Source organism: Mauremys reevesii, linkage group 25 (genome assembly GCF_016161935.1).
Source record: "Mauremys reevesii isolate NIE-2019 linkage group 25, ASM1616193v1, whole genome shotgun sequence".
Classification (NCBI taxonomy): domain Eukaryota; kingdom Metazoa; phylum Chordata; order Testudines; family Geoemydidae; genus Mauremys; species Mauremys reevesii.
In genome coordinates, this window is record NC_052647.1 from 19186216 (window position 1) to 19213989 (window position 27774).

At 54.2% G+C, this 27774-nt stretch overlaps 1 protein-coding gene across 1 annotated transcript; it reads left to right on the forward strand.

The window, feature by feature from the left end:
- Positions 1-77: 77 nt before the first annotated feature.
- Positions 78-27695, forward strand: ESPL1 (extra spindle pole bodies like 1, separase). The gene is made up of 31 exons (XM_039513843.1): positions 78-142; positions 1563-1655; positions 2095-3210; positions 4086-4190; positions 5283-5403; positions 7088-7224; positions 7578-7771; positions 9182-9424; positions 10192-10336; positions 10908-11052; positions 11534-11673; positions 12686-12820; positions 13461-13580; positions 14681-14852; positions 15652-15780; positions 16442-16598; positions 16925-17034; positions 17762-18912; positions 19999-20425; positions 21117-21287; positions 21820-22033; positions 22706-22893; positions 23402-23529; positions 23799-23921; positions 24159-24314; positions 24635-24805; positions 24885-24989; positions 25453-25568; positions 25808-25891; positions 26425-26589; positions 27095-27695. Exons 2-31 carry the CDS (start codon positions 1575-1577, stop codon positions 27294-27296), a joined length of 6651 nt encoding a protein of 2216 aa, XP_039369777.1. The 5' UTR covers positions 78-142; positions 1563-1574; the 3' UTR covers positions 27297-27695.
- Positions 27696-27774: the final 79 nt, after the last annotated feature.

The following is a 27774-nucleotide window of genomic DNA, read 5'->3' on the forward strand; positions in this document are numbered from 1 at the left end:
ATGCAGCGAGGCAGGAAGGGGCGGGGCACGGGACGCCGCGGGCAGCTGATTGGCTGGGGCGGAGATTTGAACCGGCCCGGGGCGCGGGGGTAGAGAGGCTGCGGCTTCGGTTGCTCTTACTCTCAACCCCTCCCGGCTCGCTGTGAGTGGGGCCTGTGGGCGGGGACCCTCCAGAGGGAGGGGGCACCGCGGGGGACAGCGGGCGCTGGGAGGAGCCCCGTGGTAGGGAAGGAAGGACCAGGGGGCTGGCTGGAGACTGGGGAGGGCTGGAGACTGGGGAGGGGTAGGGGGCTGGAGACTGGGGAGGGGTGGGAGTGGGGTCGGAGGGGGCTGGAGACTGGGGAGGGGTGGGAGTGGGGGTAGGAGGGGGCTGGAGACTGGGGAGGGGTGGGAGTGGGGTCGGAGGGGGCTGGAGACTGGGGAGGTGGGGTCGGAGGGGGCTGGAGACTGGGGAGGGGGGGCTGGAGACTGGGGAGGGTGGGGGTTGGAGGGGGCTGGAGACTGGGGAGGGGTGGGGATCGGAGGGGGCTGGAGACTGGGGGAGTGGGGGCAGGAGGGGACTGGAGACTGGGGGAGGGGGTATGGGGTAGGTAGGTGGCAGGGCTGGAGTCTGGGAGCGGGGGTATTGGGGGTAGGTAGGTGGCAGGGCTGGAGTCTGGGAGCGAGGGGAAGGATGTGGGGGGGCTTTGGGAGGGAGCTGTGTAGGAGGGAATCTCAAGGGGCTGGGGGAGGGAGGGTCTGAGTGTATGGGGGTATTGGGAGAAGGCGTGGGGTGAGGAAGACCCCACTGTCTCTCAGCAGGCAATACAGAGCCAGACAGGATTTTCCTCTGGCGGTTCTCAAAGTGGGCCCGGATCCCATTTTAATGCGGTCGCCAGGACTGGCTTAGACGTTCTGGGGCCAAAGCTGAAGCTTGAGAGCTTCAGCCCTGGGTGTCAGGACTCCGGTTCAGGCTCCTTGTCTGGGGCTTTTGGCTTTTGTGGTGAGGCCCAGGCTTTGCCCCCTCCCGGGCGGCAGGGCTCAGGCAGGCTTAGGCTTTGGTCCTCCCTCCTGGAGTTTGTGCAGTAATTCTTGTTGTCAGAAGGCGGTCTCGATGCAATGAAGTTTGAGAACCCCTGAGCTAGGCTGTTGGTGGGTTAACAAGGGTCAGTCACGAGGGCTAGTTGAGAAGGATCTCCCTGGGCCCACTCGTAAGTGGGTCTCGGGAACTAGGGTGATGGTGGGGAGGTGGGAGTAGGATGGTACTTGGCAGGGTCAGTGAAACGGCCTGGTGAGACAAGCATTGTCATTCAACACTACAGAAGTTCTGATCTAGCTTGCTGTGTGGGAAGATGGGAGGGCAGTGAGGGATAAGAATCTCTGAGTGTAGAGAACTGGGTTGGATGTGTTGTTTTCACCCACATAAGGCCAGCATAGGAGAGGTTCTCTGTGCAATGGGTCTTTACACTTGCGTTTACAGAATTAAGTGGCTCACAGAGTTCAAGGCCAAAAAGCATGACTAGATCTTTTAGAGAATGTCATTCAATTACTCCAGTATTATGGTTCATTCTTCCTTGCTGCAGGCCAGAAGTAGGATGAAGCGCCTAAAAGGAACCGATTTTATGGCACGAATCAGCAATTGGGAGGAGACGCGGATGCTGCTGTTGGAATTGAAGGTGAGACTGCAAGAGAAGACCTCTGAAACCTCTCTCTGGGAGAAGTGGACATTTAGCTGTTCTCTGGGTCGGACCCTTAGTGAGAAGTGTGCGCAGGGAAAAAGTTTGGCATTAACTACCAGCAACCGAGTCGGCATCGTACATGGATGCACAGTTAAGGAACGGGGTGTGTTCCATGCTTCCTTGTTGTAGGAGTGCTTAGGGGTCACAGCAGTGGACTGGGGGTCAGGACTCATGGGTGCTATCCCCAGCTCCACTGCTGACTCAGTGTAACTTCTCAATGGAAGCTGCTTTCCTTCTGTGCCCCAGACTCTCCATCTGAAGAACAGGACCAATATTGTCCTGGGAGGGGGTTGGGAGGCCTAATATGAAAATGCTCTGAGATCCTCCGAGGTAAAAGGTGCGTATCGGTTGCACTAACCATCTTGTTTCCTTTCAGGAAAGCCTTGCCTGTGCCCCAGAAGACCCAGCCAGCACAAGCAAGCTCTCCTGGCAGAGCACGGCGTGTGATAAAATCCTGCGGGCTTGCATCCACTGGCTGGGACTAAGCAGGAATTGCCTGGCACACTTTGAAAGCCTCTTGGACCTGGCTGAGCTGGCATGCCAGGGTTATATAGCAGCTGGCCCCCAGCATGTTCCCCTTTACCTGGAGAAAATCCTCTACCACCTGCTGAGGAACATTGCCACCCAGGGAGCCTATGATGCCTGCTTAAGGTTTGCTGGTCTGCTCTATGCCAACCTGGCAAGGTGCCGGCCCCCAGAGGTGCCTGCTGAAGACTTTGAGGCCATTGCCAAGAGCAGCTTTAGCGTGCTGTGGAAGGGTGCAGATGCCCTTGCTAAATCGGGCCAGGCACCAAGGGAGAGCAGGGAGGTGCTTTCAGGCCGGCTGCAGGCCGTGCGCTTTCTGGTCTTCCTGGAGGAAGACTGCTCAGCCCAGCTGCCCCTGGAGCCCCCGTTCTTTACCTCCCAAGTAGCTCGTCAAGCTGCAGCTGCTGCTGTGATGTTTGAGGCCCAAAGGACCCCCCTGAGCAAGGAAGATGCCTGCTGCTTCAGCGAGCAGCTTGCCAGCCACCTGATCGCAGCCCTGCTGGATGGGAGGAGTGCGGTGGAGCCCTTGCCCCTGCAGCGCTCCCTATGCCTGTTCGAGCTCACCTTGGAGCGATGCCGGTGGCTCTGCAAGAGCAGCTGCTTTGGGGAAGGCAAAGACGTGATAGACCAAGCCCAGGGCTACCTAGAAGGAGCTGGTGGCATCAGGAGGGGCTTTGGTGCTGCTCTGGGTCTCCTTCGTGCCGGAGTCCAGCTGAACCAGGTGTTAGCACTGGGTGAGAGTCGGGCTGGGCTGCCCCTCTCCCAAGCTGCTGCAGCTCTGAGCGGTGCGGCGGGAGTCCCTGAGCCCCTGCCCAGGGTGCTGGTTGAAAGCTGCCAGTTCATTGTCTCCTCCCTAAATGGGTACATGAAGAAGAGCAAGCGGAGGCTGTTCAGCCTGGAGGACATCCTTGGCCTTTCCACTTTCATGGAGGGTTATTCCTGGCTTCTCCGTAGGCTGCTGGACAGCGTGAGTAAAGCTGGTGATTTCGGGGCTTCCCCTAGGTGGGGTGAGGCCTGAGACACAAAGGGTTGTGCCCGGGTTTCATCTGGGCTTTGTACACAGCCTGGGGGTGCAGCAAAGGATTAGGCCCATTGGCAGCTGGGCTCTTTCGAGCTCCAGGGCTCTAATGCCCAGGCTGGCATTAGGCTGGGGATTGCATGTGGCTGAGGTGCCATTTCTGCAGTACACCAGCTTTGCACCGCAGAAAGGATCGTGCTCTCTGGGTAAGTCTACGCTGCAGCTGGAGGTTTAAGTTTGAGCTCAGGTAGACGTACCTGCACTAGCTTTGATCGAACTAGTGCACTAAAAATAGCCGTGTAGCCACAGCCGAGCCGCTTGAGACCCTAAGAAGTACGTATGTGAGCTGCTAATGTCTGCTGCTGCCCATGCTGCAGCAACGCTGTTTTTAATGCGCTAGCTTGATCCAAGCTAGTGTGTGTCGGTCTCCCCAAGATGGAAATTACACCTCCAGTTGCAGTGTCGATGTCTCCTCTGTCTGGGAATCTGCCTTCCAAAATCTAACCTGTTAGGGTGCACAGGTGTGTCTCCACCTGATAAAGGGGTTCTGCTGATAAATACAAGCTTCCCTTCTCCGTGAGCTAGCTGAGGACTAATAAGGATGCATCACAGGTGAGTGGGGTGGGCCTGCATCCACATACTAGCCAGTTGCTGCTGCTATTTGGTACCTCATCTGTCTGCCAATTAAATGACAATGCAACCTTTTGTATTGTTTCAATGGGGCCTGATCCATGTGTGCTGAGCTGGTACAGATGCTCCTTGGGGATGCCAGTGTGAGTTCTCCATGCTGATCTGGCTATTGCATTTTTGTTTTCCCTCTTCAGATTACCCCTGACAACATGAAACAGCAGCAAGCAGTGAAACAGCTATACTATCACAGCCTGCAGCTCTACACCACAGTGGCATATGATGCCTTCCTGGGTTCCCAGGTACTGGCAGTGGAGGGAATAGCATATGCCACTAGGAGCTGGGAGTGGGCAAGGGAGATCTCCAAGAAGCGCGGGCGCAAAAAAGCGTTAAGCTTCTCATTGCTGGACTGGTCCCAGTTTGAGGCCACTGGACTCCCATGTGGGGCCTGGTTCACTGAGGTCCTGGCTCAGCAGGGCTCTGAGTGCTGTAATGGCAACAACACTCCCCCTCTCTGAAATTGCTCAGTCTCATCCAGCCTACCCCAGAACAATATGATGGATGCCTTATGCAGCCTTCCTTTGTTAGAAGGTCTCCGATTAGACTGGGCTGAACGTGCCACAGAGCATCACTGAATGGCCAGCAGGAGATGTCCTCCAGGAGCCATGGTACTAGCAGGTTGCTATTAGCATAAACTACATTTATTACTCCAGGGTTCCCTCTTGCCAGTTGCTTTCTGCTCCCACCCAAATGAAGGAAGTGTGGTCACGTGGTTAGTGTTGGGAAATCTGGATTCTGTTCCTGAATCTTCCCTTGACTCCCTGTAAACCCTCAGCCAGTGACTCTGGGCTGCACCATCAGAGTGGCCTAGTGGCTAGGGCAGTGGACTGGGACTCAGGAGACCGGGGTGCAATTCCTGACTGTCACTGCTTTGCTGGGTGACCTTGGGCAAGTCACTCTGCCTCCCTGTGCTTTAGTTTTCCAAGCTACAAAATGGAGATATTTACCTTTGTAAAGTGCTGTGAGATCTATAGGCAAGAAGTATTCTGCAAGAGCTAGGTGGTGGTGATCTTCTATGTGGTGTGAGACTTTTAACCAATATTTTGAGAGACCAGTAAGTACTTGGTGTATTTCATCTGGAAGTCAGGCTGCTTTGCAAAAGCAAGTCAATTACCACAATCGCCACTCGATAGCGCTAACCAGCAATAGCCACTCCAGGTGTGGTGGTGACCCTCTTAGTTCTGAGCATAGCTGGCAAATAAAGGCTGTGTAACAGTGGAAGAATGCTGCTTCATGCTCTTAATCCCTGATTATTTCTTTCCTGTGCAACTGCTCAAATGTCCTAGCACTCCTGCTGCATCTCCCTTGCTCCCCAAACCTCTGACTTTCCACAGGTGGCAGGGGCGGCTGGACTGGAGCAGCTGGTGGGCTCTTGCCAAAGTGTCATTACCTGGATGCTTGATGCACTAGAGGGGCTCTCCGAACAAGACCAGGTGGAATACCTTGATGTCACAGGTCAGTCCCTGAGCCTCAGAGCAGGGTCCCGCTCCATTGTGGGTTACAAGGCCTGCTGTCGGTGGGCAGGGAATGGCCTCTCCAATATTTAACTGCTCTGTGCTGCTCTGCAAGAAGATCTGGTCCGTTACCCTGAATGCAGAACAAATTTGGGGTGAAAAAAAGTGGCAACATTGACTAATGCCCCACAAATATGCTAAGCACCACTGGGCTGCCAGGGAGAGAAACTGACCGATTTCTCCACTGAGATCCCTCTGCCAGGTCTGACTGAGACCTTTCCCTTCCAGGCAGGGAAGCATTGCTGTCGCTCTGGTGCTCCTCCCTATCCTGCAAAAGCTCTAACCTGTAGTAGCTGGAACAGGCGTGGCTTGTGACCAGATGGCCCTGGTTCTTTGGATTACAAAGTCCTTCCCAAAGTAACCCGTGCTGCTGCTGGACTGGAGCTAACTACGGAATGTGGTATTGCAAAGTCTTGCCACTTGATGGTGCTAAGACTCCCATGTGAACGGAACAAGAGCATCATGATTGATGCTGCTACTCCTGTCTCTTGCCCCAAGCCCCTCCAAAGTTCTGCTTCTTGGCTCCAGTTCGTCCTGGTAATCACTGCCACTAGAGAGCAGTGGCTCCACTGCAGTCTTTCCTGATGAGACCCTAAAGAAAATGTTCTTCCTAGACCCCGTGAGCCATTCGTTTCCTCCCACCTCAGTATCACGATCAACTGTTCTGTTCAAATCACCTGTCGCTATATCTTCCTCCTCTTCCCCCTGACTCAGTCCCAGGCAATGCTTGTCCTGCTTCTGCATCTGACTCTTCCCACTTTCCTCTTCCTTAAATCTGCACTGCAGGGAAATGACCGAGCATCCTGTGGCCCAAAGAGCAGTGAAGGATCAGAGAGTGTGGGCTTGAGACCTCACAAAGCCCAGCCTGGGATTGAAGGGGCAGGGGTGTTGCTGGTATCAAGTATCCATTGGAGGAATCGATAGCCAAGCCTTGCACATCACAAGTCCTAGGATTAGGGGGATGGTCAAACGGAAAGGAGGGGAGAGGAGTCCCAGAATGGTGGCGTGAGGCTGGAGGCTTTTATACAGCCCTTCCAGTCTAGAGGGGATGGTCTCCTACCTTAACTCAACTCCTGGGGCCTGATCCTGTCACTTGTGCAAATCTCCAGGAATTCAGCTGAAGTCAGTGGAGTGGCACCTGGAGTGAGGAGACTTGGATGCACCAGTTTGGTACTGACTGGTGCGTCTCCTCCTGTCAGTGTTTACATTTCCTCTGTAGACTGATGCTTTCGTCCAATGGGATGGCTGTGGGGAGTTTGCAACCGTAGCTCTCTAACAGAAAGTGCCCAAGGCAAACCCTTCCTTTTGAGACCAAATATGGTGCCTCCATGACATGCTTTTCTTGCTGGAGTATTGGGGACAGTGTCTAAGTGGTTACACATGGCTGGCACTAAGCCAGTGAGATTCTTGATGCTCTACTGGAAAATCCAGCTCTCTCCTTACAAGCTCTTTGCCGTTGCTCCCACAGCTCATGGAGACAGATACCCTTGCAAGAGAATTGGTAACAAGGCTTTCAGAATGAGGGTGGTAGGCCCCTATCCCCCATAGGGGAGCGGAGAGTGAGAGTACTGTAATCTCGTAGCGAGGCAGCCTTTTAATATTCATGCTTTTGTTTGCTGTGGCAGCCTCGTGTGCATTCAAGCTGGCCTATGGCTTCTACAGCCAGAAGCTGTATGTGGAGGCCAGCTCCGTGACTGAGGTGTTCTGCCGGAAGCTGGGGATGGCAGAGTCCTGTCAATATCCAGAGATGTCCACAGAAAGGGTGAGTAGCTGCCTAAGATTCCGGGTAGCTCACTGGGGACTCGGGGGTCTGGTGTAAGGGAGCCATGAGCTTGAGTCCCTGGGCTGTAGGAACCAGACTTCCATGCAGGCCGCATGCTCAGGCCCTGAGCGTCAGGAGATGTAAGGCACTTCCTCTCCATCCTATAGCTGATGTGGAGTCCTGACGGGCCCTCCACCAGGATGGAGGCTGCAACGTGGGGCTGGGGCCTCTAGGGCCCAGGAAACGGGGAAGCTTTTGCCGATGGTGCCTCTTTGCAGGGATTAGGTGGAAGTGAATCTCGTTCATCCTATTCCAAACCGCTCCTTCAAGTCATGCTCTCTGTCTCTCTGCAGTTGCACAAATGCTTTAAGCTGCAGGTGGAAAGCTACAGGAAGCTGTGCTGGTTTGAGAAGGGCCTTGAGTCTGTGTCACTCTGGCTGGCCGCACTGCATAGCAAGATCACGGAGCAGATGGCAGAGCCAGTCTTGCTCTGGGTCAGAGTCAAAATGGATGCAACAAAAAATGGAGATGAAGACTTGAGACTAAAGTAAGGAAGGGGCTGAAATCGGGGGTGGGAGCATTTCTTTTGGCCTGTCATTTCATGGAGCATGGGATTGGGAGTCAGATTTCTGGGGTCTATCCTGGTTTGGCCACTCATCTTGTGGCCAGACTGCTCTCTGCCTCAGTTTCCCTATCTGTAAAGTGGATGGATATTTCTCCTAGTACCCCAAGACAGATCTGTTGTCACACACAACCTGGTCACCATCGTAGTATAGACCAGGGGTCGGCAACCTTTCAGAAGTGGTGTGCCGAGTCTTCATTTATTCACTCTAATTTAAGGTTTTGTGTGCCAGTAATACGTTTTAACGTTTTTAGAAGGTCTTTTTCTATAAGTCTATAATATAGAACTAAACTATTGTTATATATAAAGTAAATAAGGTTTTTAAAATGTTTAAGAAGCTTCATTTAAAATTAAATTAAAATGCAGAGCCCCCCCGGACAGTGGCCAGGACCCGGCCAGTGTGAGTGCCACTGAAAATCAGCTCGCGTGCCAACTTCAGTACACGTGCCATAGGTTGCCTACCCCTGGCATAGACAAAGCTGTGTAACTAATTATTAGGGCCCTACCAAATTCACAGTCCATTTTGGTCAATTTCATGGTCATAGGATTTTTAAAATTGCAAATTTCATGATTTCAGCTATTTAAATCTGAAACTTCATGGAGTTGTAATACTAGGGGTCCTGACCCAAAAAGGAGTTGGCGGATGTGGGGGTCACAAGGTTATTGTGTGTGTGGGGGGGAATTGTGGTACTGCTACCCTTACTTCTGCACTGCTGCTGGCAGCAGCGCTGCCTTCAGAGCTGGGCAGCTGGAAAGCAGTGGCTGCTGGCCAGGAGCCCAGCTCTAAAGACTCAGCTGCTGCCACCAGCAGCGCAGAAGTAAGGGTGGCATGGTGTGATACTGCCACCATTACTTCTGCACTGCTGGTGGTACTGCCCTCAGAGCTGGGTGCCCAGCCAACATCTGCTGCTCTCCGGCCGCCCAGCTCCGAAGGCAGTGCAGAACTAAGGGTGGCAATACTGTGACCCCCCCCACCCCCCAAAATAACCTTATGCTCCCTACAATTCCCTTTTGGGTCAGGCCCCCTATATGAGAAACGCAGGTCTCTCTAATGCAATCTGTATAGTATAGGGTAAAAGCATGCACAAGACCAGATTTCGTGGTCTGTGACGCACTTTTCGTGGCCGTGAATTTGGTAGGGCCCTACTAATGATCACAGCTACTGAAATACCTAAAGACTAACCTGATGCTTGCCAGAAGAAATACTACCCTGGCTAGAAAGCTGGGTCTGTGCTGTAGTGCACAGCTATGGTGGGGCTATCAGGAGCCCTAGCAGCCATTTTGAGTGGCCCACCTCCAAGCGCTGCTCCTGTCTGACCGGCGTGTCTGCTGCAGGACTCTGAAGGATGGCTTGGAGGGGCGTGGCCTGGATGTAGGGACCCGGGTGTCTGTGCTCTCTGAAGAACTGAAAGCCTACAAGGCTACACGGGCCGACACGGGGCAGGAGCGCTTCAACGTGATCTGCGACCTGCTCGAGATCTGCTCAGAGGAGAGCGGCCGAGATCACGAGCGGGCGGTGAACCTGGTGGAGCTGGCCCAGGTGCTGTGTTATCACGACTACACGGAGCAGACGGCCTGGTGAGTGGCGGGTGGGGTGGGCCTCATCACCCTCCCATCTGCCTGTTCCTCTACTACCTGCTTGCTGCAGTGGTTCTGATTGGCCGCCCTTCCCCCAGGAGGCAGCCACATGGGGAAAGCAGCCAGTTGTGGGGGTTCCCCAGCAGTACTGAAAACGTGGGGCCCTTTAGTGACCCGGCTTGTGTCTTACAAATGTTTCCAGCTCTGCAGCCCCTTGCAACCTAGCACCCTGTAAGCACTGGGGATTGCTCCAGCCATGTGCAGGGCAGGAGATGTCTGTTACGCTAATGATCCCTATAGGAGAGCTACTGAATAAAAGGGGCCATGTCTTTTTCTATTGTGCCTACCACCTGCGAGATCCATGTTCCGCTGCCCTGCAGGGGCGTTCCATGGAGTTCCTCTAGAAGACTAGAGGTGCTAAGGCTCCAGGACTGTCGGGCTGCCCCTGGTGTGAACTATCGTGGGGTTTGGCCTCACAGACTCCTTTTCCCTGGTTTGAATCTCATGGTGCCAGACGATAGCCCTGGGGACTGAAGGCCTCTGTACAGTACAGTACATGCCTTATGGAGATGGTAGTGGTGAGACAAGGGACTGGAATATGGGAGACCTGGGTTCTGTACCTAGCTCTGTCACTGAATTGCTGACCTTTGCCCATTTCCCTTCACAAAAGGTGGGGAAAATATCATCCCCATTTTAGAGAAGTGCTGTGAGATCCTTGGGAGTGAGATGCTGTTAGTCTGGCTTATAACCAGTCTCCTTTCCTGCAGCTCCGCCTTGGACTCCGTGCGGGAGGCCCTGCGACTGTTGGACTCTGTACCTGTTAGTGCTGAGAACCAGGAACAGCTCCTGGATGACAAAGCACAGGCCTTGCTCTGGCTCTACATCTGCACCCTCGAATCCAAAATGCAGGAGGTAGGTGGTGGCAGCAGTGTGATGCAGTGCTGGTGATTCCGATCATACCTCCCTGCCCCATGGGAGGTCTAAGCTCTGGAGCCACCTCGGCATTGTAGTGGGGTGAGGACAGGGGTAGGTGAGTGGCTGTGGCACAACAGTCATGGTGCCGTCTTTGGGGAGTTGTTCCCGGGGCACCCCCCGTATCAATGGGGCCAATGAAAAGCTCTCCAGCTGCCTGATGGCCACAAGGAGAGGTGATGGGCACCATGTGTGCCCAGCTATGCCTGGGTTTAAACTGGATATACCAGGTGTCTTTCTAGTAGAACGTCAATGGCCCACCTGTAGAGAATGGCTGCAAAGCACCAGCACCTGAAGCAGTGAAATCCCTGTCCTTCCTGCACAGCCAAGTGCCCATGCAGTTGCCCGGGATGCTGTCTGAGAGCCTTCCCTGTGCCTGGCCCATCAGACTGGCTGCCTTCCCCCAAGGGTGAAAACCCAATGGTGATGGAGCAGAGACAAACTCTCCTCCCATGGGACGTCCCATCAACAATGTGCTGTAACTGCCTTGGCTTCTCTCAACCTGCTGCAGAGCATTGAGAGGGACCAGAGAGCCGGAGACGAGGGGCAGAAGAACCTGGAGGATTTTGAACCCAATGACCTCAACTATGAAGACAAGCTCCAAGATGACAAGTTCCTGTACAACGGCATTTCCTTCAACCTGGTGGCAGATTCTGGTGAGGACCCTCTTTGAGGTGGGACAATTAAATGCCAACAGTATCTTGGAGCAATGCCTAACTCTTCTCGTCTGGGTTAAACCGACCCATTGGGCCCAGGAAAGAGAATCCCTGAGGTGGGGGTGAGGCACATGGTCTCCCATTCAGGTTTCCAGGGGTACAAGGGGATGGGGAATGCTCCCGTTGGGAGCAAGGGGAATGTATCCCAGAACTCTGCCGCTGCAGTGGGGGTGGGATTGGTGGTCTCTCTATCGTTTAGTTGAGCCCATTGGGCCTGTCTGGATACTGTCACCTGCAAACCTACAACACCCCTGCTTGCATGTGGTGGGGGTCATTGACTCATTCCCTCTGCCTTCTCTCAAGAACCGTTCAGTCACCACTGCTCTAGAGGTGGCTTTTATCCATGTCTGATGCTCTGGCCCTGGAGGAGAGGGATCAGACCCCTGGTGGCTAAGTGACAGCTACATGCCTTGGTTTTTAGCACAGGCCAAGTGCCTGGATGATGCCCGTGCCTTGTGGAAGAAGCTCCTGGCCAAGAAGGGCGTCCCAGCAGTGCGCAGTGTTGAGCAGACCATGGTCTCCCTGCACATCATAGCAGCGCTCTACAGAATGATGGCAAAGGTATTGGGAGCCTTGGGCTCTGATGGGCTGGGGAGGTGGCTTCGTCATAGCCTTGTGGCGTTGAGAGGGTTGTCTAAGTGCATGAGGGCTTCAGGCTAGTACTAACCATAGGTCATCTCTGTAGCTACCTACGCTAAAGTTACCTGTGTCTGACCCAGTGGCTAAAAGTGAGCCAGTGTGTTGTCTTACGTGACCCTTGACGTTTTAGTCGAGCGCCTGTGCTGCTCTAGCCAAGGGGTGGCTTGTGGGCACTGCAGCCCCAGCACTTGGTGCTCCCTGACAAGATCAGTGATCAGCTTCTGTTGATCCTTCTTCCTCCCTAGATTAGGACCATAGCCTGACCTACAGCAGCACTTCCTATTGAGTGGTATAGTTGGGTATCCTATCTCAACAGTAGCCTGTTCCATATGTTTCTGAGGAAGGTGTCACACCATTATGGAAATCTCTTCAGTACTTGGCCATGGGGGTTTCATTCCTGACCCTTGGCCATTGGCAGTTGGTTTATGCCCTGAAGCATGAGGATTTATATCCTTACACTTTTATCTACTGTAACAAGGGGTGTGTGTGGGCAGTGTGCATGTAAACATTCACCTCGTGAAGCCGATTAAAATCTTGTCTTTGGTACCTTGAGGCAGGGAGTTCCCAGGCTAATTATATGTTAGTTTCCTGTGTCACCTTTTCTGATCTCATTGTGAGGGTCAATAGGAGCCTCCTGGTTGAGCTCTGTAACAGTCCCTGTTTGTATCCAGTTCTTGTGTCTCCTCTTTAAACAGTCCTAATCTCTTCCACTGTGGCTTCCTGTGGTCCCCTCTCTATTTGGGTACTTGCACAGCCCTCACTGCTGTAGGAGTGTTTGTCCTGTCCCCGTCCCTCCCCCCTCCACTTGCTGCCCTGAAGAGTCATGTAACTATTAAATGGCTGCAATACCTCATCCTGAGGTGGGTGAAGTGATGGCTTTAAAGTATGTGTGGCTTGTCTAGGATGGGGTGTATTTGTTTTCCTTGTCCCACAGCCGCTGCAGTCCATGGAAAGCTATCTCCTGATCAGAACCCTCTCCAGTGCCCTTGGTGACTGGCTTGGGACAGCCAGTGCCTTGTGTCAAGTGACTAAACTACTGTTCCTGCTGGAGAGTCCCAGTGAGGCCAAGGTGAGTGTCAGGGGTAGGGTGATGGTAAAAAGGTGACTTATAGCAGTGGTTCCCAAGGTGGGGTCTGGCTGGCCTTACGTGAGGGTCAGTCCTTTGAGCCAGAGCCAGGCCAGAAGAGCATTCTAGCACTCTTGCTGCATGGAGGACGGCATTTTGTTCTCAATGGCGTCCTTCACACACCATGCGTGAGGGGTCACGCTGGTGGGGTTTGTTCCAGTACTACTGGAAACAAAAGGGGTTTGGGACAATTGGGCAGACTCACAAAGGGTTGTTGGCGGAAAGAAGTTTGGGAGCCACTGACGCACAGGCCGATGGTGCCATTCTCTGCTAGGGTGGGGACGCTTGACCTAAGTTCCATGGTCTGAACTGTCAAGTCTGGAGAGTCGTACCCTGGGTAGGTCTTTCAGCTTGTCTGTGTAGTGTTGCTGTCTTCTAGAATTGTGAAGGGGAGGTGAAGAATCTGCCCAGTACGTGGGAGTTCAGCGGAGGAGCTGGTTTCTAATGTGATCCTAATCTTCCAGCTTTTGTGGTGCTTTGTGCCTCTTAAGCTTTTACCATGACCGTGGTTGAGCTGCATTCAGCTATCGCTCTGTGGCAATCCCTGGACTGCGCATGCTTCATTTGGCTTATCTCCTTTCAGATCTTCCTGGAAGAAGCAGAGTCCTGCTTGCAAAAGGCTGACTGCAGCAGTGACTCCTATCTGCTGCTGAAGCAAACGTGCCTTATACTCCATAGCCAGCTGTGCTGTGCAAACCATAAGGTAACCAGCCCTTTGAGATGTAGCTCCTGTGACTTTCCAGTCCCTTTGTTTATCAAGCTTCAGCTCTGCAGAAATCATTGTGACCTTTAAATATGGATCTACTAGAGCTAGTTGGAAAATGGGGCTTTCCCCACCCACAGAAAACTCTGCATTTTTTTGGCTGTAATTGTTTGATTCTGAAATACGCTGCTGTGCCTCATGGGACATGTAGTCTGGGTACCTTGAGTTCCCATTGTCCTATAGACTGGGCTCCTTGGTTGGACTCATCTCTCATAGCGCACCATCACGATGCACCTCCCCTCTCCATCCCTCCTGTGCATGGTAGTCACATGGCCCTGGAGCATCATAGAAGATGGAGTCTGGTCAATAGAAGAAAGTAGAAGCATGAAGTGCCTCAGTGACATTTCAGAATTGACATTTTTTCAGGCAGAAAATGTCTTTGACAAAAAAGCAAAACTCCCCATGGAATGCAGATACTCCTTTTATGAAAAGCTCCATTTAGTTGAAACCCTTACATGTTTAATAGAAAACTTTTGATTTGCCCAATATCCACCTTGTTTAGGATTTGAGTCAAAGCCCACCCTGGCACCAGTGGGAAAGGAAACTTTGAAGATTGGATGTCAGCATGGAAACCTTTCTGTTCAGCTGTGAGAGGACTTAGAGCAATGAGTCCTCTTCAAGCCAGACTGTTAGCTTACATTCTCCTGGGGGAAGGTGCTAGGTGGAGATTTCTGGATTTGCCCTCTCCAGGCAAGGGTGAGCAGAGGCAGTGTAAATGCCTTGCACACTGCCCCCTGCCAATCTAAGGTTTTTCCATAGTGTTCCTGACTAGCAGGATCTTAAACCCATTCTGCAGTGTCTCAGTCAACAGATCTTGCATGGAGGAAATCCCCTCCTCAAAAGGAGTGAAAAGTGATTGTTTCAATGACCTTGTTGTTCTTGAAACTTCTCCCTTGTATTTCTAATCTTTCCCTCCAGTCTGTTCCATGGACTACAGCTACTTGAATCAAGCTGTAACGCTGAATTGATAGGTCTTGGTTCATATGGAGAACTGTTTTCCAGGTCACTGTACCCTCAGTCCTCATCTCTATCACATACAGGTTGAAGAAGGCCTCACTCTGTTGCTAGAGGTCCTCCAACACCCAGCCCTGCAGAAGATCTCAAAGGTTTGGTACCTGCTCCGAGCCCATGTCCTCCAGTTGATGGCAGTTTATCTCAACCTTCCTTCAACCAGCCTTTCGCCTGAGCTCAGGCAACAGCTCTGGGCTCAAGGTGAGCAGGGCGACATGGCAAAACCCTGACTGCAGTCCAGAGTGTCTCAGCAGCATGGGAGATATTCTGATGGCAGTGGGGTTGTGGGCATATACTGGGTGGCATAATGCTACCTTGGCAGACTGTGGGGTGGCTTGGGAGTTCACAGATCTGGCTTTCTCTTGGCCTGCCAATGATGACCACCTGGCCCACAACGTTAGTGACATGCTAAACTTGGGTACCTTCTACCTTTCTTACCACAAATGTGGCAAATGCCTTTCTCCACCCCTCCTGTGTGGGCAGAAGCAGAGCAGCTTACCCATCTGGGGCTGTCCTCCAGAGCTCTGAGAACATGGACTCTAATGTACCAGTGGTGGATCTAGTCCTGTGTCCATCTGCAATGGCAACTGGTGCCAAATCTTAGTGGTATAGAGCTCCCATAGCATACTTTGTTGTATAAGGCTAGACAGGAAGAGGGATTGTTTCCTGACCCAGGCTGGGGATCAGCATGTGACCTGGAATAGGAGGGCAGTGGTCCAAGTAACTTCTGAGTTTCATTGCAGATGCTCCTCTTCTTAAAAATGTCCCTCAGTTGGCTGAGGGCTGCCTGCTTTGATCTCCCTGTCTTGTGACACCACCCTTCCAATTGAGATGGGCAGAGAGCTAATGCTGGAACCTGCATGCTTTATAAGTTCTGCTGGAGTTTCTGCAAATAACTGGAGTCATGCCAAGCACGCTGCTATTAATGGCACTGGGGGAATTAACTGCTGTCTGCATGGGTAGGCAGATGGTGCTAATGTTCATACGCTCCCTTTTACAGGATGGAAGACCCCTGAGACTGCTCTTGCTGATGCTCACAAACTCTTCCGCAGCATCCTCCTTCTCCTGATGGGCGGTGACTTGCTGTCCTCTCCTAAAACTGTCACAGAAACTCCGTTTGTGGATCACGGTAAGCTGCATTTGTGCCTAGACGGTATCGTTAACAGCCCTGACTAAGAGGACTTGGCTGTCTTACCTGGACCTTGCTTTTGTGCACAGAAGGAAATGAAGAGGCTGATTCTCCAAATTGTGCTCTTTGAAGTCTGCGCAGGGATTAGCTGCCACGTGGAAAACTTCAGGCTGATCTGATTTTTTTTTTTTTGGGTGGATGGAAACGCATCTTCCTATTTTAATCTAACTTCATCCTTGATGTCAGCAGGCCTAGTGTCTCCTCATAGAACTAGGAAAGTCTTAAGCCTCCATATACAACAGTCTAGCTTCCATGATCAGGTGTCCACAGAGAGCACTAAAGGGGCTGGGAGCAAAATACCAGTGAACTCTGAGTTGAGAGAATTCTAACTGTTGTGCTAGGGATACAGAGCCTGCCACCATGGTATCTGGCTGCCTGCCTGCTGATCCAGTCCTTCAATATCAACTAGAATGACTTTCCATTGGAGCATAAACTCCCGTGTGACCTACCCTGACCAGCCTCTCCAGTAAAGAGCTGGATGATGTTAATGGTCTGGAGTAGTGCAGTGTCTTGTAGACGTTAATTACCAAGTGGCTTCCCCTTAACTTTGTAGGTACAGTGCAAAAGAGGATCCCTATTCACCTGTTCTCTTCTCATGCAGGGGAGAATCTCCTGCAGAAATGGCAGGTGCTAGCGGACATGCTGGTCTGCTCCGAGAAGCTCATTGCCCTCTTCAGCCAAGTGGAGATGGTGTGTGAAGCTAAAGCTTTCTGCTTGGAAGCCCTCAAACTCACCATGAAACTGCAGGCCATTCGGGGGTAAGGGGCTTTCGGTGGGAAAGACTCCATCACGGGGCACAGCATGTCCATTTCAATGTGAAGCAACTCCGGCAGTGTCATGTCTCAGTGCCTGTGAAGGAACTCCATGTTTCTGGGAGCTGTTCAGCTCTGCTTTCAGGCCAGCCCTAGGGGACAACTTCCTCATCACAGATGGGGAGGCCAGGTGTTGGGTCTTGTGCAGGAAGCAGCATTGGCGGTGGGGTTTGCTGATCCTTTCCTAGAGAGAATTCGGTCTTCATGGACTGCTAATCAAGCTGCCATCTTACCTCATGGGATCCAGGTTGTTGATGGGTTTCTCTTCCTAGGTGTGCTGGGTTTCTGGTCTTGAAGGCCAAGCTGGAGCTGCAGCGAAGTGAGCTGGAGCTGTGTCACTCAGACCTCCAACAAGCCCTGTTCCTGCTAGAATCTGGCACTGGTGAGGTTTTTTCCTTCTGATTTAAAGGAGAGCAGCGGGGAGGGGAAGAGGACTTTATGCCCCCTGAGAAGGAAATGTGACCAGTTCTTCCCGTGACATTGTCCATTGGTGGCAGTGGCCGTACAGCTCGCGCTTCAGAGGCAGATGGTGAGGGATAGAGAAGGCTCTACAGATACCAGGGTTCTGCTTTTCCTTCTCTGCAGGGTGTCTCTTACAATAGTTTTAATGTCACAACTGAGGACACCCTGAAATCCATGAACCAGAGGGGCTGGAGGAAGGGGGAGGTCTTGAGACTTGGCACTCATAATTGCAAACCAAATCCAGTTGAGCTCACTGAGAGCGACTCCCACTGGCCAGTAAAGAAAGGAGTGTGTCTAGTAGCTTATTATTTTTTTAGCTGCTTTCTGGAAAGAGAGGAAATGTTAATATAGGAATAAAACTAGAGGGTTTTTTTTGGGGGGGGGGCGTGTCCCATGGTTACAAGTCTGGCTCTACAACCCAAGTTCAGTATTGTCTTGAGGCTGCATAACTACTTTCTCCTTCCTAGGGTGGGGTGGTGGTGGTGGGAAGCATTCTGTCCTATTGCGGGGGGAAAAGGCCTCCTACAAAGGACAGTCATCATAGATTGTCTTGAGTCTACTGTGTGTTCAGTGTAGCACAGCAATGGTTGACCGCAAGTGGCGACACTTGCGGTCAAGTAACCACACTCCCTCTCTTCCACCTCCAGACTTTGAAACGAAGGAGAAGCAGAAAAGCGAAGTGAAGATCAAACCCAAGAAGGGCAGGTCCAAGGGTAGCAAGTGCCAAGGCCCCAGTGCCGAGCCTGCCGGGGAAGAGGACGGCTTCCTGAAGGGCCCGTTGCTTGAGTTTGTGGACACAGTAAGCAGACAGGAGAAGGAGAGTGTCCTTACCACCTCCCCAGTGCTGAAACCCAAGAAAAAGAGATGTTTGAACTTCCTGAGCCACTCCGCCCTGTGCTCCTGCTCCCTCTGCTCTGACGTGACCCTTTCGGCTGTCTGCCTCCACTGGGCTGTCTCCTATGCCCAGTGGGAGCTGGCATCAGGGAACAGAGCAGAAGGGTTAGGTCTCCTCCGGGCTAGTCTGGAGCGCTGCATGGTCATGACCTCACGCTTCTCCACCATGGTGCAGGAGGCATCCCAGCACAATGGCAAGAAGGCTGCTGTTCGGGACCGATCCGTGCTTGGGCTGCTGGACGATCTGGTCGCCAACATTTATGCCACCGTGGCGGCTCAAAGCATGGGTGAGCACCGGCCAGAGAAGAGGCTATGGGAGCTCCTGGAGGCCGGCCTGACATTCCTGTCTTCCAGAGTGCCCTGCCTGCCAGGTCTGGAGTACCACAAAGCCAGCTTGCTGCTCACCAAAGCCGTGGCTACCGTCTATAGCCTGGTGTCCAAGCACAACAGCTGCATGGCCCACATCTTCTCCAGCGCCTGGGCCTGGAAACCCCCAACTCCCTCCTCTGAGACCAAAGGATCAGCAGTGACCAAGGCAATCAAGAGAAAGGAGAATCTGCCCTTGAAAAGTAGAAGCAAGAAGATTCCAGTGGCAGCCTCTGGCCCAAAACCCAAAGCCAAGAGAGGCCAGGGAGTCAAACCTCTGCCGTTGATAAAGTCCAGCGATGTCTTTGCCCTGAGTGACTCAGATGGAGAGGTGCCCCCGATTGTTGTTAGACCTGTGATGGATCCCTGCACCCCAGTGCAGAAATCCTTCCCTCCCACCAAGGGTCGTTCACACACTAAGCCAACCCCTGGCCCCAAGGCTCCGTTTATGGTGTTCAATGAGATATCCCCTCCAGGGACGAAGTCCCAGCTGCTGAAGGCTCCCAAAGCCTCCAAGAGAGTCAGATCTCGCCTGAAGGTAAGTGCGGGGGGGTGCAGCGCTCATTGATGGATGGTATCTTTGGGGTGGAAGGTATATTGGGGGTCCTGGGACGACATTGTGCCTGGGCACCTTCCAGAGCACCACCTGCTGGTCAGACCCGAACAGCTTCTGATCCCTTCGGATAGGGAGATGGCCTACTGGGTGGTGTCCACTCCATCTGTTTCCTCTCGCACTCCTCTGATCAGTGCAGATTGCTCTCTAGGGCCGTGTCCCTGGCGATGGGGCTTGTACTCCTTTCCTGGGGAAGACCAGGCTGCAGCCTGTCCCAGCTCACTGTTGCAGAATTCTTCAGTAATCCAACGTAACTTGGGTCTCCCTTTGCTCTATTACACCCCTCTGCTGCTAGTGACATGAGTTAAATACAAGTAACTGGCCATCCTCTGCTCCAGGAACCTGATCCCTTCATGAGAACTCTGGTCTTACCACCTCTTTGCAGGGACTGAGAGGGTTAATTGTACCCCAAAGCTGAAATTGTCCCAAGGCCAGGTGGAGACTCATCCAGATTTGCAGGCTGTTAACCCTTCCATTGCTAGTTCTCTGCCGCGTCTGGTGCATAAGATGCCCCTGAAACTCCTGTTGGCTCACAAGATCCATGGAGCCTTTCACTTTTAGGTTAGTTGGCTCAGTTCTGTAAGGACTGAAAATCACTAGTGTCTAAGAGCCAGGCTTGTGAGCAGAGTTGAGCGACACAAGCCAGTTCTAATGGGGATGTCAGTCCTCCTAGACCTCTCAGCCGAGAATGTCATCAACTGCATACAGGAATTGTCCTCTCGCTCCTATTCCCCTTGGGCAAGGCCCAGAGCTTGGGCTAGAGTGGAGGAGAAGCTGAAGTTGGTGCTGCTGGTGTTGGAGAGAAACTCGGGCCATAGGATTCCAGGGCTACTGATCCCCTGCTTAAAAAAAGGCCGTTCCCTGCAGTCCCATCCTGGTGCCAAGAAGAGCTTGATAAATCTCTCTCCACATGCATTCTGGGCACTGCCCAGAGGGGGCACTAGACTAGACTGGAGAGCAAGGAGCTGGAATCCACCCTGGAGAAAACTGATTGTGTCTCCCTGTTCCCAGGTGGTCTTCAGCGATGACAGTGATGTGGAGGATCCCGCTGCAGCAGCCCAGGAGCCAGAGAACAAGGGGCTGGCTGCTCACAAAGAGCCAGGGCCTGCCAGCCGCAAGACAACACGGGCATCGGCCTATGGCAGGAAGGCTTCACGGCCAAAGGCCTTGGTTGCTGACGCAGAGGGGGCCCAAGCCAGCTCTTCGGATAACTGCCCCCAGAGCAGCAAAGCCAAGCCCCGGAGAACACGAGCAGGCAACAGGAAAGCTGCTGGGCAAGGAGAAAAGGAGGGAGCAGCCCAGAGAGGCCCCTCTGGGCAGGGGCAGGAGGAGGAAGGGGAGCTCCTAAGAACCATCAAGGAAGAGAAGGTGATGGAAGAGGGATTTGAGATCAGCTTTGAGGTCTTGCGAGGATCTGATGAGGAAGAGCCAGCGACAGGTAGGCCTGGCTCTCTGGGGTGGGGGAGTCAGCAAGGAGGGCTTGACACACACAGGACAAAGCTGTCTGGTAAACGTGTCTTGGGCAAGCTGTATTCTGGATCATGTTAGATCAAGGTGCGTAGAAACCAGGCAGGTCTCAAACGGAGAATAGAGGCAAAGGAGAAAGCGCTTGCTAAAGTCTGGTCTGAACCCAGATTTGGGAGGCACCCAAGGTCTAACCTTGACTTGCCCATGGTTTGCAGCTGCAAGTCCCTTCGCTGTTTGTATCCTCTGTCTGTAAGACTGGCCTTGCTCCCAGGGGTGGAGTGAAAGCGCTCTGGACACTCTAGCCATGTGTCCTGGTTGGCTGGTGTGAGCCCATATAGGGCCTTGCAGACAAGGGGAGGCCTGTGGAGCTGGGTCCTGAAATGGATAGGGAAGCCTCTGGGGGTTAGACAGCAGAGGCAAGGGGGAGAGCTGAGCTGAGGAAGTGGGCGGGGGTGTGTGTGTGTGGATCTGAGGCTGCTGCTTTCCTCCCTTGTTCAGCATTGTGACAACTGAATCCTGCCACGTTCTGGATCCAACTTCTCCCGCAGAAGTGTATCTTTCCAAGTCCTGTCTGCAGAGCCTGGGCTTGAGCAGACCCTGATGGTAGCCAGAGCCCTGGTGTCCTGGCGAGGTCTGAGGGAAGTGTCTGCTTTTGTCTGCAGGGAGGAAGAGGCTCTTGGCCTACAGGCAGAGCGGTGTCGAAGGGGAGCACGAGGTTCTCCGGCGAGATGCCAGTGCTGATCTGGAGGAGAACTTCCTGGTGGCAGAGAGGAAAGGCAGCCATGACCCATTCAACCTGCAGGCACTCTCCTCCCCCCTGGCTGCCGCTGTCAGTAAGTGCCCTGGGGAACCCCACAATATCTAGGTCTCCCTTTGTTGCTTCCCCTCCTCATTGAAACATCAGGGCCTTGTGGCAGGGGACAGACTGGTGAGCTCCTGTGGGAATCCAGGGACCGTTGTATAACGAAGGTACAGTTGCACTCTGCCTGGTCTGTCCTTAACCCCGTCGCTCCAACAAGCCACAATAGCAGTGTGATGGGCCTGGATCGGGCACTGGCAGTCCTCCTCCTGTCTCTGCTGTGATACTTCAGCAGCTAAGCCTGCTGGAGGTTGCCTCCACTCTTCCCTGGGACAGCCGAGGCACTCCCACTCCACCCCGCCTGCCAGCTCCCCAAACCCGCCAACTCCTCTGCAAACATGCTCGCTGCCACTCCAACCCCCTTCCAATCCACTCTACCCTTCACACCCCACCTGCTCCCCTCTGCTCTGATCTCCACCTTCGCGTGGGGCAGGAGGGAGGGCCGAATGAAGACGCTCTTGTCACGCCCTGTCTGACCACAGGGTTATCTGCTCTGACTATTCCAGGTGTCTCCTCTCTGGACTCTGTCAGCAACTCCCTGAAAGCTGCCTTCCAGGCCATCAGCCACTGCCCTCCCGGCACCCTCTACTGCCAGATCTGCCGGCTCTTAGCACTGTGCATCGGCAGTCGGGACCCCATCACTACTGCCTACCTGGTTTCAGAGTCTGTCTCTATCACTGTCCGCCATCAGCTGATGAGCAACGTTCACCGGAGACTCTAGTAAGAGCTGCCCGCCCTCGACTGGCGGGTTCATACAGTAAAGGGAAACCCTTGTAGATCCTGCAAAGGCTGCCTCTATAGCCTCTGCTTACATGGGGCATAACAAGCCTGTGGAACCCACTGCCACAAGGTGAGACAGCATTAAAACTGTCCGTGAGCTGTACAAAGCCTCCGAAAGGGAGACCAGGCAAATTAACTTGAATTGGAGGTGGGAAGGGAAGATGGGCTGGTGGCTGATTGACCAAGCTGGGAGCCAGCTCTGCCCCACCACTCCTGGTGCTGCCAGAAGACCAGTGTGTGACCTTAGGCTGCTCACCCCATCTATAACGTGGGGATAATGCCTAGCTCGGGTGTAGGGGCTTAATAATCCTCAGGAGCTCCTGAGATGAAAGCTACTGTGAGGGTGGTAACATCGAAGTAGAAGAAGCACTATCAGGACACTCGTCCTAGTTTAAACGCTCCTCACTCAGAGCTCTAGCTCCCTTTGTTGCTGCCCTGTAGCCTCCTGCCTCAGCCTGGAGCTCAGCTCGCTGCTCTGGGGATTTGCCTGTTCCATCACCCTTGGTTCAGAACAGCCTTTCTGAACCCGGCCCCCGTCTCTGCCCCTCTCCTTTCTGGGTCCTGTGGGTCTCTGCTGTACTGACCCTCCCTGCACGCTGCTTCCATCTCCAGCAAAATGAAGAAAAAGTCAGCGGCCGACGTTGCTGACCAGCTGCAGGAGCTCACCCTGCAGGGAGGGGATGCCGATTTGCAGCTCCAGCACCTCTTGCAGCTCCAGAGCTTGTTTGAATTCAGCTCGGCAGGGCTGGGCCAGGGGGAGACCGAGAGCTTCAGGGAGCAGCTGCAAAAAATCCCCAGTGGTATGTGCTGGGAGGGAGGGTCCCCTTCAGCTGGTGGTAGCGGGCGGCTTTTGGCTTTCCCTCTGGGAAAGGGCATCTCGCAGCTAGGTGCCCGGTCTGGACCCAGCTGGGTCTGTGGTGGCTGAATGTTACACCACATGGCCATAGAAAGAGCCTTTGCTAAATGAGTTGTCCTTGGTTCAGTTCCTAGTGGGCAGGCGTCCCTGTGGCAAACAGCCATCCCAGCTGGGGGACCTTGTTTGCAACCTGAGGCCCAAACAAGGAGCGAATGGGCCTAGGGAACCAAAATCTCCTCCTCCCCCATGGAGGGGTGGGGCTTTTGGCATGTAGGAGGCTTGCACTGTTCTCGGTCCATGCCACAGCACAGGCGGGGCTCTCCTGCAGGCTGCCTGCTCTCTTCCACTGAGGTGGATTCAGAATGCATCCTCTGACACCAAAGAAGGGCTCTTAGCTGGGTTCGGTTCATTGATTGACTCCCCTAACTGCTCCGTTGCTGTGCTCATCCCAGGTGTAACCGTATGCCTGCTGACCCTGGTGAGCCTTCAGCCTGGCACCCTCGGGGACACCTTGCTGCTAACGCGGCTGGAGAAGGACAGCACCCCGGTGACCATCCACATCCCAACTGCGCAGAGCAAGGTGAGGGGCAGGGTCGATGGGGCACTTGGACAGCGGCAACTACACCTCTACCTTGATATAACGCTGGCCTTGGGAGCCCAAAAAATCTTACCACGTTATAGGTGAAACGGTGTTATACTGAACTTGCTTTGATCCACTGGAGTGCGCAGCCCCCCCGAGCACTGCTTTACCGCGTTATATCCAAATTTGTGTTATGTCGAGTGGCGTTCTATCGAGGTAGCAGAGTATGTGAGCTCAGGGCAGGGGTCATGGCGCTGTCTCTCTTGCAGGCGCCCCTGAGCTCGGTGCTTGGCGAGTTCGACGCCATCCAGAAGGAGCAGAAGGAATTCAGCAGCTGCACGGACAAGAGGGACTGGTGGCTGGGCCGGACGGAGCTGGACAGGAGGATGAAGGTGAGTGGGGACGCGGGAACAGCTGCTGACTCGGCCAAGCTGGAGACTTGGGCTTTCTGGCTTCCCCCACCTTCACCCCACTCTGCCGACATGCCTCCCCTGGCCCTAGGGAGCAAGAGGGGGAGCTCCATCCTCACAGGCCAGCCCTTGGCCTTTCCACCGAGGGGGCCAGTGGTTGCCCATGGTGGCTAGTTCTTCAGTGCCCAGGGGCTTTAGACTCCCTCTTCCCTTCTGCAGGTCCTGACCGAGACCCTGGAGAAGGAGGTGCTGAGCTGCTGGAAGGGGGCCTTGCTGCCAGCCAGCCAGGACTCTGGTGTGGCCAAGGAGGCCTCCAGCCTGCAGGAACAGCTCAGGGAGTGCGGCTGGGAAAATGCAGATCCGGCCCTGCTGAAGGTGAGAGGGGTGGTCCTGGGAGAACCAGCTGAGAAGCCCCTAGCATGACTGGGCTTTTTGCTGAGCCTGGGCGGGATAGACGTGGATTGGTCTAGCTTTAAGCTGCTGAGCTGTTGCTGTGACTGTGGTAGGAAGGGAGCCAGGTCCCTCGTGCTCTCAAGGGGCTAGGAAGTCCCTTGTACACGCATGGGGGAGGCGTTTCAGTTGAAGCCATTCCCCTGGGGCATGGATGGGGATTTGCTGTGCCCATCACCTTGCTGGCCCCTGCGTGGGGACACTGGCACAGTCACACATGCCTCAGTCTTCCTCTCTTCCCTCAGCTCGTGTTGAACAGCTCTCATCTCCTCACCCCTCAAGATGTGCAGTGCCTGGCGTCCGGGCTGTGCCCAGCGCAGCCAGATGCCGCCCAGGCCTTCCTGCAGGCGGCGGTGGACAAGCAGAGATCCCGCGGTGGGCAGACGAGCGGTCACCTGGTTCTTGTGCTGGACAAGGTTAGTGGTCCTCTCCCCGAAACGTGCCCCTGCCAGCCTAGCCTCTGCCTCTCCAGATAACTCCTCCTCTCCTCTCTAGCACCTGCAGAAGCTCCCCTGGGAGAACATCCCCTGCCTGAGAACCCTGCCAGTGACCCGGTTACCTTCCCTGCGCTTCCTGCTCAGCTACTCCCTCGCTCAGAGGGTAAGTTGTGGGGGGAAGGGGAGGGCGGGAGGAGGCGACTGTCCTGGGATGGCTCTGCTGGGCCTTGGGGAAGGATTCCCCTGCCTGTGTGAGAGCTAGGCTGGTAGGTAGCTCCCATGCTCTCAGATCAGCTGGGCCCTTCCTTCGGTGGGGGAAGAACCCACTTCCCCCTGCATGACCCACTCAAGTGACACTGAGCTTCAAAGGGTCAGCCAAGAAGTGCTGTCCCCTCTCCCTGCTAGCCGGAGGGGCTCTGAGCACCCCTAGCCTGGCAAATGGGTGCGATGGGGCAGGTGGGATGATCCCGCAGGCCAGCCAGGGGCCTCCCTAGCTGTAGCATGGACTCTCAGTTCACATGGCTGGACTGGGGGGTGCCCAGCACCCATAGCTCCCAGTGCGATTGTGGCTCTGCAGGATGCTACACTTAAGGGTGGGAGCAACATGTCTTGTGTCCTCGTTTCAGTATCGGCGAGGGGCCATCCTCACCTGCGGGGTGAATCCCAGCAGTGCCTTCTACGTCCTCAACCCACACGACAATCTGCCTGGGACGGAGGAGCGCTTCCGAGCCTGGTTTGAGAGGTGGGTGCATCTCCCTGCCCCCACATGCCCGAGGGGGAGGGGGTCTGCAGGGCGTGGTTGCCCGTCACCCTGCGTGGCTTGGCTGTAATCAGTCTCCCTCGGTAGAGTGGGAGATGTGTCCCGCTGCTGCCTCCTGCCTGGAGCCATGGGGGCGTTGCTGAGCAATGCTGTTGGGGTTTGCCCTTCACTGTGGGAGTGGCGGGTGTTCCGCTCTGTTCTCACCCAGTGTCGTCTCACAGGGAACACGGCTGGACGGGGGTGACAGGAGTAGTCCCAAGCCAGGAGCAGATGCAGTCGGCTCTCACGCAGCGTGATCTCTATATGTAAGTGGTGCCGGCATGAGCCAGCTAGTGACTGAGGGTGGGTGGCATTGGCGAGCAGGACTGACTACGTCTCCCTAGAAGATGGGCACCTCGGACTCCTGGGTTCTATTCCCAGCGCTCTGCCTAATTTGGGGTGTGACCTTGGACAAGCTACCTCCCCTTCTTGTTCCTGTACAGTGAGGATACCTGCCTTGCTAGGAGATCCCTCTCTACGGGATGCTAAGTGCACAGTTCAGTAATCATCAGGTCCATAGCAGGTGGCTCTTTCCTGTGGCTAAAGACCAACGTGTAACAATCCTGGGGAGAGATGTTTCCGCTGCTCAGGGATGGGAGTGCAGCTAGATTCAAGCATTGGGGAGCTGGGGGGAACAATGGCAGGGCATCGGATCAGTCCATGGACGCGCAGAGCATTTGCCCTGTAAGTCAGTCTCATTGGAGGCCAGGGAGCTGAGTGGGGGAGCAATGACCCCAAGATAGCTGCAGCCACCGAGTCCCCTGCAGTGCTGTGAGCTCACCCACAAACTCTGCCGTAGCTACGCCGGGCATGGAGCCGGTGCCCGCTTCCTGGATGGACCATCGATCCTGAAGTTGGACTGCCGTGCCGTGGCCCTGCTCTTTGGCTGCAGCAGCGCCGCCCTGGCTGTCCGCGGCAACCTGGAGGGAACTGGTATCCTCCTCAAGTACATCATGGCAGGATGGTGAGTCTGCCGGGGACGAGATCTCGAGCGTGGGAAATCTGTGCTCTGGCTACTATCGGGCCAGTGGCCCATGCCCCTCCCTCTAAAGTAGAATGGGGAAGGGAGATGCCAGGGTTGTAGGTTTCCTTCCTGACCCATTTAGAGGCTCTGTGCCCTTAAGCATGAGGTCTAGTCACCCCTGGCTTAGCCCATAGAGCTTCAGACACTAATGGCCATAAATCACGTCATCTCAAATCCCAGCCACGGCATTCAGCTCTGCTGCGGGGAAGCCTGATGCCCACCCAGGCAGAGCTCTATGGCTCCGGTACTTGCCTGATGCCAGTCCAAGCTATACACTTTTTCAACCAGATCGAATTAATAGTGGGAGGGGGTTGGGGGACTGAACCTCCCCACCACCTGTACCCAGGCTAGGCTTGATCCAGGCATGCCTGTGCTGGGTTAAGGTACTGGCTAGAGCCCTGTGTCTGCTGGAGGGGAGACAAGTGTCTGTCTGTTCCCTTTGCAGCCCCCTGGTGTTGGGAAACCTCTGGGACGTGACGGACCGAGACATCGACCGCTATATGGAGGCGCTCCTCCAGAGCTGGCTGAAGGCAGGGTCAGGCGCTCCTCTCCTCCAGCATGTCGCCCAGTCCCGCCAGGCCCCCAAACTCAAATACCTCATCGGCGCAGCCCCCATAGCCTATGGCCTACCTGTGTTTCTGCAGTGAGGCCCCTGCCCACTGGACTCCCAGGGGTCATGGGACTTGGCTCGTGAAAGGGATCCAGCACCTCATCCCTCCAGGCTCTTGTATGAAACACTTGACCTGAAAACTGCCTCCTAGCCAAACTTTTTCCTCTGGATCACAGCTTCTCTGAAAGTGCCTTGCACTCAGGCGCTGCTTTCAGCCTTGTCTGTCTGACTCTCAGCAGCAGGCCCCTGGGTGGCTTCTCCATAAGGACTCATGGATGGATTTATTTTTTAAGCTTCACTGTGGCATGTTTAAACAGCTGCAGTGACTTGCAGAGTGGCTGGTCCGGGGGAAGAATCGTATACATGTAAATTGTCAAATCTCTATGAATGTAACTTATTTTAATTAAAATAAATCTGAGGTTTTTTATATTGCAAATGCTTGCTGGATATGTAACGCTCGTACAACTACAATAAAGCTGGTGGAGCCATAGACTTGGACCATATGGATCTCCTGG

Excerpts from the sequence above, each read along its gene's own strand:
- ESPL1 (XM_039513843.1), top strand. The coding sequence starts at position 1,575 with ATGAAGCGCCTAAAAGGAACCGATTTTATGGCACGAATCAGCAATTGG. Across the intron at positions 10,337-10,907 it reads TCGAATCCAAAATGCAGGAG|AGCATTGAGAGGGACCAGAG; the intron begins GTAGGTGGTGGC and ends AACCTGCTGCAG. Across the intron at positions 25,892-26,424 it reads ACGCAGCGTGATCTCTATAT|CTACGCCGGGCATGGAGCCG; the intron begins GTAAGTGGTGCC and ends ACTCTGCCGTAG.